This window comes from Canis aureus, chromosome 7 (genome assembly GCF_053574225.1).
Source record: "Canis aureus isolate CA01 chromosome 7, VMU_Caureus_v.1.0, whole genome shotgun sequence".
NCBI classification, from domain to species: Eukaryota; Metazoa; Chordata; class Mammalia; order Carnivora; family Canidae; genus Canis; species Canis aureus.
The window spans coordinates 5,571,101-5,583,446 of record NC_135617.1 but is presented as its reverse complement, the minus strand read 5'-3'; the positions used below and the strand labels follow the sequence as shown (position 1 = coordinate 5,583,446).

General features: G+C 34.8%; 1 protein-coding gene across 1 annotated transcript in view; it reads left to right on the top strand.

Moving 5' to 3' along the window:
- The window catches only part of CDC40 (cell division cycle 40), a 51,895-nt gene extending 42,034 nt beyond the window's left edge, over positions 1-9,861 (top strand). The window contains exons 14-16 of the mRNA XM_077902762.1: positions 4,922-4,998; positions 6,715-6,859; positions 7,829-9,861. Of these exons, the coding sequence (XP_077758888.1) occupies positions 4,922-4,998; positions 6,715-6,859; positions 7,829-8,006 (400 nt within the window). The 3' untranslated portion in view covers positions 8,007-9,861. The remainder of the gene's footprint in view (positions 1-4,921; positions 4,999-6,714; positions 6,860-7,828) is intronic.
- Positions 9,862-12,346: the final 2,485 nt, after the last annotated feature.

Sequence of the window (12,346 nt, the reverse complement as noted above, 5' to 3'; positions counted from 1 at the left end):
GTCTTTTGGGGTTCCATACAAATTTAAGAATTGTTCTAATTCTGTCAAAAATGCCATTGGAATTTTGGTAGATACCAACTGGATCTGTAGATTGCTTTGGTTATTTTGGACATTTTAACAATACTAATTCAGGGGATCCCTGGGTGGCACAGCGGTTTGGTGCCTGCCTTTGGCCCAGGGCACGATCCTGGAGACCCAGGATCGAATCCCACGTCGGGCTCCCGGTGCATGGAGCCTGCTTCTCTCTCTGCCTGTGTCTCAGCCTCTCTCCTCTCTCTGTGTGACCATCATAAATAAATAAAAATTAAAAAAAAAAAATAATAAAAAAAAACAATACTAATTCAGTATACAGATCTTTCACCTTGGTTAAACTTACTCCTAAGTATTTTCTTGTGTTCTTGATGCTATTATAAATAGGACTGTTTTCTTAAATTTCTCTTTCCAATAGTTCATTTTAAGCATTTAGAAATGCAGCTGATTTTTGAATATTGAATTTGTATCCTGCAACTCTATTAAATGATTTATTAGTTCTAACAGGTTTTTTTGTGAAGTCACGAGGGTTTTCTGTATATAATTTTATGTCATTTGCAAACAGAGATAGTTTTACTTCTTTTTTTATTTGGACACCTTTCTCTTCTGGCCTGATTGCTCTGGCTAGGACTCTCAATACTGTGTTGAATGAAAGTGATTAGAGCAGACACCCTTCCTGATCTTAGAGAAAGAGTTTTAAGTTGTTTACAGTTAGTAGGATGTTAGTTGTGGGCTTGTCACACATGGCTGTGTTCCCTATATATCCAGTTTATTGAAACTTTTTACCATGAAAAGATGTTGAATATTGTCATTTTTTTGCATTTATTGAGATTATACTATGATTTTTATCCTTCCTTTTGGTATTGCATTGATTTGCATGTGTTGAACTATCCTTGCACCCCAGAATAAATCCTACTTGATCATGGTATATGATTCCGCTAATGTACTGTTGAATTCAGTTCACTAAATTTTATTGAGTATTTTTGCATCTATATTCATCAGGGATGTTGGCCTGTAATTTTCTTTTCTTGTAGCGTCCTTGTCTGGCTTTGGTATCAGGATAATTAATATTGGTCTTATAAAAAGAGTTTGGAAGTGTTCCCTTTTCTATTTTTTGGAAGAATTTGAAAAGGATTAATATTAATTCTTCTTTAAATGTTTGGTGTGTAACCAGTGAAGCCATCTGACTCTGGACTTTTTTTGTTGTTGGGAGGTTTTTGAGGACTGTTTCAATCTCTTTAGTCATTACTGATATGTTCAGATTTTCTATTTCTTCATGATTCTGTCTTGGTAAGTTGCATGTTTCTAGGAATTTATTCATTCTAGATTTTCTAATTTGTTGATATATAATTGTTCGTAGTAGTTTCTTGTGATCCTTAGTGTTTCTGGATTATCAGTTGTAATGTCTCTTTCATTTCTGTTTTTGAGTTTTTCTCTTTTTTTTCTTAGTTCAGCTAAATGTCAATTTTATTTTCTTTTTCAGGAAACCAGCTCTTAGTTTCATTGATCTTTTTCTATTATCTCTTTAGTCTCTCGTGTGTTTCCTCTCTGGTCTTTGTATTTTCTTTCTTCTGCCAACTCGGATCTTAGATTGTTCTTCTTTTCCTAACTCCTCAAAGTGTAAAGTTAAGTTGTTTATTTGAGATTCTTCTTTAATATAGGTATTTATCCATATAAACTTAGCTCTGGCTTTTGCTGCATCCCATAAGTTTTGGTATGTTCTGTTTCTATTTTCATTTGTCTCCAGATATTTTTTTATTTCCCTTTTGTTTCCATCTTTAACCCTTGTTTTGTTTAGTAGCACATTGTTAATCTCCACATACTTGTATGTTTTCCACTTTTCTTGTAATTGATTTCCAATTTCATACCTTTGTGGTAAGAAAAGATGCTTAATATGATTTCAGTCTTCTTAAATATACTAAGATTGTTTTGTGGCATAATATATGACCTATCCTGGAGAATATTTCATGTGCACTTGAGAGGAATGTGTATTCTGCTGCCATTTTTGGTAGAATGTTCTGTATGTCAATTAGGATCATCTGGTCTAATGCGTCATTTAAGTGCAATATTTCCTTATTGATTTTCTGTCTGTATGATATCTGTTATTGACAATGGGGTACTGAAGTCCCCTGCTATTATTATATTGCTTGTTATCTATTTCTCCTTTCAGATCTGTGAACATTTGCTTTATATATTTAGGTGCTCTGATGTTGGATATATGAATACTTATATTTGTTATATCTTCTTGATGAGTTGACTCCTTTATCATTATATAATGACCTTCTTTGTCTCTTATTGCAGTTTTTGGCTAAAAGTCTATTTTGTTTGATACAAATATAGCACCTACCCCTGCTTTCTTTTAGTTTCCATTTTCATGGGATATATTTTCCATCCTTTCACTCTCAGTCTGTATGTGTCCTTACAACTGAAGTGAGTCTCTTATACACAGTATATAGTTGGGTCTTGTTTTTGTTTTTGTTTTTGTTCATTCAGCTAACTTGTGTCTTTTGTAAATTTAGTCCATTTATGTTTAGAGTAATTATTGAGAGGTCTAGACTTCCTGGTGTCCTTTTGTTAGTCATTTTCTGGTTGTTTATAGTCCCTTTGCTCCTTTCTCTCTTCCTTAGTGATTTGATGATTTTCTTTGGTGTAGTATGCTTTGATTTCTCTTTATCTTTTGTGTACAGGTTTTTTGCTTTGTGGATACTATGAGGCTTCTATAAAGCATCCAGAGCTTGAATTCTTAATCATATGGCTGGATAGTCAGATGAACGAAGCATCTGGTGGGAAGAGAAAATAACTTGCTTCCAGTTTGATTAATCAGAAGGAAACGTGAGGATCAGTCTTGCTACAAAGACAGGAAGCAAAACCACCTCAGGATCCCTGGAGCTATCCTTTACCACATACAACCATCCCTGACAGCAATTACTAGTGTTTACTGGCAACTTGCTTGGGAAAGAAAGGGAGGCCCTGACCACCTCAAAGTGAGAACTGACTCCAGCAGTAGGAAAAGTCTTATTTACTAGAGCCTTCAGACAGGTGGTGTTTGCCAAACTTTTAGATCCTATGCCTGCTAAGAGTAGCACATGATACAAGAAAAACTAAAGGAAACTTGGTTTTCTTAAACAATACTAGATTATTAAGACTAGCAGACAGTTTTAAAGGAGAGTAAGAGATTATAATTAGATATTGAACAGCCTATGGTATGCTAATTGGCTAAATTCATGAGATGTCATAGACATGTTTTCTCCCATAGGTATTTATTGTGTTAAAATGTTTTTAGAAGAAAATTTGACAGAGGTTGATCCTACTGTGTATCTTTTATCTTTAAAATGTCATAGATAAAAAATAAAATAAAATGTCATAGATTTTTATTAAGGTTTATTCAATGATTTCATTCCCAAACTGAAGATTATTTGTAAGATAGAAGTTACTAGCTTATAATGAATTACAGTTTCAATTAGAAAAGAGTGTTGTTAATTAAATATAACTATGCCTAGCAGACATTTTTACTAGCAACAATTTTCAGTGTTCAGACCCATTTCTTGTTCTAGAGATCATTGTACAGAGTCCTTGAAATAAGGAATCTGTGTACATTCTTTTTGTTTAATTTTCGGAAATCATTGATCTGAACCTAGACTGTGGTTAGTTTAGAAATGCTCTTATGTTTTAATCTATGTTATTGATTATTATTGGCTAATAATTTTCTATGAGGAGGGGAAAACAGTTGAACCTTTTTCAGACTGAGCTTCTTTTCAGTATGTTTGGGTCATTTTGAATGTCACTTCTCATTGGTACCTTAGAGGTGTAAACAATTGGAGATGTGATAAATGATATTGTTCCTCAGGTTACACCTAAAAATATTTTCTTCTAACCAAGACCCTACTAGAAGTTTTTTCTAATCATTTGCTGCTTCTGGATGGGTAGGTAGATGGGTAGAGAAGATCCTTACTTAAAGGCAGATTATTATTATTATAGTTATTATTATTATTTTCTAAGTAATCAAAGTTTTAGAACTTGAACCATAGTTAGAAATTGATACTGCTGCTTTGTATTCTGTTATTCATCAGATTACATTTTCCACATATTTGCTCCTGTTAAAAAAACATTTCTGGTCACTTATGAAAAGCCACAAGACCAAAATCCTTCAGAATTACTAAAGAAATTTTTATCACGGAGAATATTAAAAGCAAAAAGGCATTTGGTACTTTTCATGGTTCTAGATTTAGGTGACTAGTTTTGGACTTTCATTGTCTTTGTTTTATCCTTTGTATCACTCACCTAAGAATTTCTTTAAAGCACTTTTCTCCTGCACCATACACATTTAGAATAATAGAAGATGTCCAGATACCAAGCACTTACTCCCCCTTACCCATCCAGAAATCTCATTATCTCTGGATGGGCTCCGCCTGCTTGCAGATCCCTGTGCAGCTTCGCCTACTATCCCTTTGTATTACTGAAGGCTCTTTAACACTCTCACCTGCTTGCAGAGTACCAAGTTAAGGCTGACTGGCAGGTAAAATAAGAATACCTCCTTGTAGGCTTGCCTCAAACATTTTGCTGCTGCCTACCATGGTACATTTTTAGATGAGTTCATTGTCAGAGAACTTCAGTCACAGACTTTTTTTTTTAACATAAAGGCCAAAGTTTAAGTCAAATAGAGCTGAAAAACTAAATCAGTAACACTGTTATAATTATCATGGAAAGGCACTTGTGAAGTACAGATTTGTAATAAGCAACAGGATGCCATTTTGTGATTTTCCTTCCCCCCAGGAAGTTTCATGAACGATTTCTTAAATATATCAAGAATATCTCTTTAGTTTCCAAGTTAATTCTTCTAAAGATACTTTTTTAAAATTACTTATTCTGATAAACTGTTTTTAAATTTTAGGGATATCCCTGTGGATTTTAAGTATATAGCAGAGCCCAGTATGCACTCGATGCCTGCAGTGACTTTGTCTCCAAATGGTGAGTAGGCAAATGTGGTTTTAAATGAGCCTCTAAAAAAATTTAAAAATAAAAATAAATGAGCCTTTAAGGCGCAAAGTGTGATTTCTGTACTCAAAAGAACTTTGGCCATTTCTTCCTAGGGGAAGTCTGTCACAGTGCCATACTTGTATAAAGAAACGTTTTTAATATTAGAAATAGTCACTGGTTTTCATCTGTGAGTCACCTCACCCATTCTCTTGTCTTTATAAATAATACTAATAATAATAGGGGCGCCTGGGTGGCTTAGATGGTTGAGCCTCTGCCTTTGGCTCAGGTCATGATCCCAGGGTCCTGGGATCAAGTCCTACATCAAGCTCCCTCCTCCATCTCCCTCTGCCCCTCCCTCTGCTTATGTTCTCTCTTGGTATCTTTGTATCTCAAATGAATAAATAAAATCTTTAAAAATGATAATAATAAACAACAGTGAATTACACTAACATTGACTGAGCATATAAGGATTTTCATATGAGGGAGGATCAGGTTTTTTAAATAATTTTCCTTCCAGCAGAATCATGTTCAATCATTTAATGATTTATCCTGAGCTCTTTTTCTTTCAGAAGATAGAAGTTTTGACCTGGTTCCCCATAATAAGAATACTTTAGCAATTTACTATCAAAGATTTTCTCCGACAAAATAAAAAAGATAAATCCAATACTGTTTTCTATTCAGTAGTGCATTGCCTTTTAAGTACAAAGTAATCTCTACTGCAGATGTAAATATACTGACAGTATGCTGATATAATTATAGCTCTATCTGAGGGTGCTAAAGTAGAGGATCTGATGTTTGGGCAACACTGTCATCAAAGCCACTGTTAACTCACATAGCACATAGCTCCTGTGAGTGTAGATCAAGGAAGAGGAGGCAAGAAATAGTTTGCTCTTCCATCGAGGCATCTGCCACAGGTAAACAGTGATCTTATGAGAAGAGCAACCTAACTGGGCCCTCTTTTGATAATCACCATATTGTACACTGTCACATTGTCTCTCCTGTATCTACATTTTATGTAGTTTATTTTTATACTGCCCATTACAAATATTGTGCCCATCCTGAACAAGGCTATTTACCCACTCAGACTGAATTTTATTAAGAGTATTCCCTTAAAAAAAAAAAAAGTATTCCCTTAGTTATTGATGGCTGCAAATGCATCAGATGCAAGAAGATAACAGTAGTTTAGGCACTAGAGACTTTGGTGTATCTTGGGTAGATAAAAGCAGTTTGGCCTTTCAGTAACAGTTCCTATAATTTTTTGATCATACCTCTTTTTTATATAGTTTTATTTAATAATCTTAGGTTCTCTCACTTAGAGTTAATCTTTCCTTTTCCATAATTAGCATAGAGAAGTCTCTTTTGTCTGTACTTACTCCAAATTAGTTTCATTTCATAAAATTTTACTTTAGTTCTGTTAATGCTAAACTCAGAATTTCTGTATATCCTTATTTAAACAGAAAAAAGCTTTTATATGAGGAATGCTCAGTGATACGGGATTATATGAGCAAAATCCATTACTTTATATATAAATCCCTCTTATCAGTGACAAATTTGTAACACTTTACAGATGGTATGGTAAATTCATTTTCATATTATTATAAAGTAGTTGAAAACAAAAGAATATTAATGTCTGAACATTTTTAAAATAAAAAATCTCTTTAGAATTTCCAGTCTTGCTCTAAAATGTCTCATTTATTGAATTTACAGGGAAATGGCTAGCATGCCAATCAATGGACAACCAAATCTTAATTTTTGGAGCACAGAACAGATTTAGATTGAATAAGAAAAAAATTTTTAAGGGCCATATGGTAGCAGGTTATGCTTGTCAGGTGGACTTTTCACCAGACATGAGGTAAGTTTCAATCCTCTCATGTATTCTCATATTCAAATATGATGACATAAACTACTGTTATACAAATAACAACACTTTAAAAATCACTTTCACTTGATAACTGCATGATAATCGTGCAGATTGTAACAATGTGTGATGGAAAGGCAAAAACAAGTTATGAGAACTGTATTTGGCCTTAAGTCCTTTAGTGGGTCTCTTTATCTTGCTTAGTCCTGTTCCTATCTATAGGGGCTATGCCTTATCTCCTCTCTGCTTTTCTCACAAGGCTAAGAGGACTGTAATCACTGTATGGTTGTGATTAAACACTGACAGAATTAATTCCGTGTTGCCACGTTGACATTAACAACTTCACTGCACTTTTCTGTGGTGAAACCTCAAATTCAGCTCTTGCCTATTTCTAGGCCACACTGGATTTGTGGAGGCCAGGTCCAGTCTTTTTATGAGTGAAACTCTCCATTCATTTCCCCATTCTTAACTAAAATATATAGGTAGAAGTAATCCAGAAATCTCTATAACCTTGTATGTTTAGGTTGGGAATTGTATCTTAGACTCCTACCTCTGAGTCAGTCATAGACATTTTCAAAAGACGTTAAAGCCAAAAAATAACTATGAAGGTGGTCAAGTCTAAGGTAAGAACGAGTGTCCCTGGCTCTGTGTGAAACCGACTCCCCCGCACTATTTCTATCTCAAGAGTAATTTGATGTTGCTTTTATTATGGCCCCTGGGTTTCCCAGTCTTCCAAGTTAATACATTTTTACTCACAGATAGGTAGCTCAATGGGGAGAGGTTTCTTGGTAGAAGTTTAAAATAAAGACTGCTTTATGCTCTACCTTGTTATTCTCGCTGAGTACTGTATATTCACACTGACTTTTTTTTCATGTTACTGTGAAAAGATAAACTCTGTTCCTTATCCACTTTGTCAGTTTAAGGTGTTTGAACAATTTGAATTTATTTTTCTTCCCATTCTAGCTACGTGATTTCGGGAGATGGAAATGGAAAATTGAACATCTGGGACTGGAAGACCACAAAACTCTACAGTCGATTTAAAGCTCATGATAAAGTGTGTATAGGTGCAGTGTGGCATCCTCATGAGACATCTAAAGTCATAACATGTGGTTGGGATGGTCTCATTAAATTGTGGGATTAATGAGATTAGTCTTATCTAGGGTCTTTTTTGATCCATTATCCTATTTAACTATATTTAATTAATTATTAAATGTGTTGGATGACAACCTGATTTACAAATTATGATTTCCTTACATGGCCTTATGAAGTTGACCCATTGTTGAAAAATATATATATATTTTTTTTTTGTAAATTTGACTTCTATAAATTCATTGGCAACTTCATTTCATTCTTTATAGATGTTATTTATACAGAGAATGACCATCGATTTTTCTCTTTGGGGAGTAGTCATTGTTGGCAGGCAGTTTGGGTTTACCCCCTTGACATACTGAAAGGATCTCTTTGGAGTTGAGGAAGAATCCCTGGTGGATTTGGGGTGTTAAAGGAGATAATATAATTAATGACAGATAATTCTGAAAGGCACCATATGTTTACCTCTTCCACACAAAGGGGAGCAAGGAGCAGGGATGATGTAATTTAATGTGAATCTGAAAGAAGGATAAAACCACCCACAATTATGGTTTCCATTATTTTTGGTGGGTCAAGTTCAAATCTTTTGGATTCAGGACTTCTACTATTTTTTATGACATACATTGTATGTTTACTTGTAAGCCAGCAATCTTCTCGGACTGCAGCATTCCTCTAATTAGTAAACAATGGAAAATAAGCAGTCCAGAGTTTTTTCCTTGGCTTTCTTCCTGATCAGTATAGACAGGAGTATATATAATCAGAGAATTATGTTATTTTTGAAGGTGAAACTCCAGAGAATTGAGTCAAGAGTTTGAATTTTATTTGTGTTTACTATCTGTACAGACCTGGCTACACCTCCAGAAATCAGGGTCTCCTAGGTCATTGATTCATGGATGTTACTACTGAAATACTCCTCATAGGAGATAGGGTATGAGGGCATCGTCCAAAATGTCAGCTTGTAATTTCTTTGAAGTTGTATGTTTGATCTGTAAAATTATTCTGATTTTGCTTGTGAATATATTCGACAGAACTTTAAGATTAGAAAAATTTTTAACTTCTTTCCAAATCTTTGAATAAAATTGACACTCCAGGAAGATGGCTATGGTTCCCCATTTTGAGAAGCAATAACTAGTTGGTTTAAAAAAAAAAAAGTTTAAGAACTTCAGATGGTGAAATCAAGATGGCCTCTTGAATATAATAGCTAACAGCACTTTGGTTGACAAGCCATTTTTCCTGTTTTATTATAAATCTCTGTAAGGTATTTGTGCTTTGAAATACTTCAGTACCATGCTTAAAAACATTGGTTCATAGCTGCTCAGAGGGCTGACTTGGAGACCAAAATCATGTTGAATGTCGATATCCTAAGGGCATTAGTTCTGAGTCCTGGGCTGTCAATAGCAATTCATGCTCCCTATACTTAGAACTTCGATTTTTAAAAATTAATTTTTAAAAAGCCCTGGTATAGATGACCTACCTGGCACTATAGCCACATTAATAAATAAATCTCAAAGAAGAAAATAGAAAGAATAAAAATGGCCAGACATGTTATTTTGGGGCACACAGACACTCAAAGAAATAAGAATACACTGTCTGGCTGCTGCCTTTCTGTATCTGCCAGGGAGCATGGCTGTCACTTCCTGAAGAGGAAGGAAGTCACATAAGACCTTGTCATTAGTCCCTAACCACTGGTTTTAACAAATGTGAATGACTGAAATGTGATGGGACAGAAAGATTTAATCATTTAAACTATCTTGTTCAGCATCAGTATTGTGTATGTTACAGATCATAATTTCTAAATCTGGTTATTTTATTGTGTTTTTGACTTTCTAAACTAAGTGTATATAAAAGTTCTCTTTTTAAAAAAAAAAAAAAGATCATATTTTTCAATAAAGCATTTTTTATAGAAAGTGTTACCGAATTTTTCATTCTTAGTCTTAAGTCTTAACCGTTGAGACAACAAACCATTTGCAGATTTTAAATGGGTTGTTTTTATTCTGTGGGGAGATATGATGCTTTAGAGGTGGGGATGGTATATTAATACGACTTATTAATGGGTTCTAGTTAAGTAACAAAAATACAGGACAGCACACTGAGAGCATACAGATTAACACATTCCATATTTGTTTACTCAGTGGTGGCACTGAGTCATGACTGCACCCATTTCAGAGTACACAAATGAGTAGGGTTCTTTTCCAGCTTAAAAAAGTCTCAACATTGTGTTGTTACTGGAATTAAGTGGTTACCTTTTCCCAACTGCTACCTTTTTATTCCACCCAAGATAGATTTCCTTCCTAAAGCTTAGATTAAACGTGAGGCTTTACTGAAAGTTTTAATCAAATGAGTATTTAAATATTGAAGCACAAGCTGGGAATATTTTGTCCTAAGGAGACAGTTTTAAGAAACAGGGAATAGCATCAAGCAGGCATTTCTCTAAGGAAAAAAGTATAGAGTGATTCTTGACAATGCATTGTGAGGCTGGTTGATGTCCTTAGCACGTTTATAAATTACTGGGAGGAAAACAATGATGATGAACTATCAAATAAACCCTTGGATGACAGCCATCAGGACTGCAACACTAGCCATGATTGTAGAAGGCTTTCCTTGAACCACAGTGTTGGACTGAGAACCATCTACACCAGAATCACCTGGAGATGGTGTTACCCACTGAGATACAGAAGAAAAGAAAATGGGAGTTAGCTGGAGGAGCCATAATGAGTTCAGGTACAGGGAAGGCAAGTGCGAGGTGCCATCCAGGTCCACATACCTGTCAGCGGTATTCAATTTGGGTCTGAAAGTGAGACCTAGGGAATGCTGATGCTATACTTCATCAAAGATGCAAGTTTTCCACGTTTTGACATCTCAGAAATAGGGTTCTGTCTTAAAATCAATCATATGTCACAGTTTAATTGGCAGCATTCAATCTTAGTGGATCACACAGTAATTGATGAAATACAGTAGAAACAAGGCAAATGCTAAGGGGACCTACAAAGGAGAAGAGATGACCCAAAGGTTCTATCATCACAGCACAAGGCTCAAAATTCACGTTCTCAAATGTTCATTTGATCAGTAGGTAAATAAAATGAATGAATGAACAAAAGATTGCAATTGAGAAATATGTTGCTATTTATATAAATATATGTTTATATATATGAATTGTGAATATATAAAAATATGTGTATATTCAGTCACTGGGTCAAACTCAGCACTTTGAGCAAGGGCCCCAGTTGATAGTCACACTAAGGAGGAGAGCCAATGCAGTAAAATCCGAGTTTATCTTGAGTATTTCAGAAATGGCACTGTTTAGTACACAAAAAATCAAGAGAAATTTTGCTAACCAAAAATAAATACGTGTGTGTGCATGCATGCATATTTAGGTTTGTGTATGTATATACATTTTTTATATTTCTGTGTTCATGATCATTTTAATAACTAGAAACCACTTTCTTAACCTAAATGCAGCCATTTTATTGGGAACTTAAGGGAAAAGAAGTCATAACTTGCAGCCAGAGTCCTTAGAGTGGCTTCATTTTTAGTGACAGAGACAACTCCTTTGCCTGCACAGCTTCCGGTATTTGCAATCACCATCTTTAGGAGTTTTTTAGCTCCCTACATCCTATTCACACCCTTCAGCATTTGAGATCTGAGGGACTATCTCAAATCTCAAACATTCTTTAAGTACATGTTCCAGAATAGTACTAACAGAAAATGTGAGTTGAGTCATGTGGGTAATTTTTTTTCATGTGTATGATTTTTTACTAATGGCCACATTGAAAAAACAGGATATTAATTTTCATATTTCATTTAGTATATGCAAAGTATTATTTCAACATTCAATTAATTTAAAAGATTTACTTATTTTAGACAGTGCCTAAGCTGGGGGGGAGGGGCAGAGGAAGATGGAGAATCTCAAGATGACTCCCAGCTGAGGGCAGAGCCTGCCATGGTGCTCAATCCCAAGACCCTGAGATCTGAGCTGAGCTGAGACTCAGACACTTAACCAACTGAGCCACCACCCAGGAGCCCCTCAATTATTTTTTAAATAAATACTTTACTTTCCTCATACCAAGTCTTTGAACTCTGGTTTGTATTTCACATATAACAGCACGTCTCAATTCAGACACTAAATATTCATAATTTTACCTGTTTCACACCAAGTCGCCCAAGTTGTTGCAAATATATCTGAATTTTCTAATAATTGAATGAGGTAGAAGTTTTTAAATTAATTAAAAGTAAATATAAAATTCCATCCCTCAGTTACATTTGCCACATTCTAAAGCTCAATAGCAACCTGTGGCTAATGGCTGCCATGTTACACACAACAGGTCTAGCACCACTCTTTACACCCATGGCTTAAATATTTACTGCTTTGTCTTCGGAAAGGAATTCTAAGGT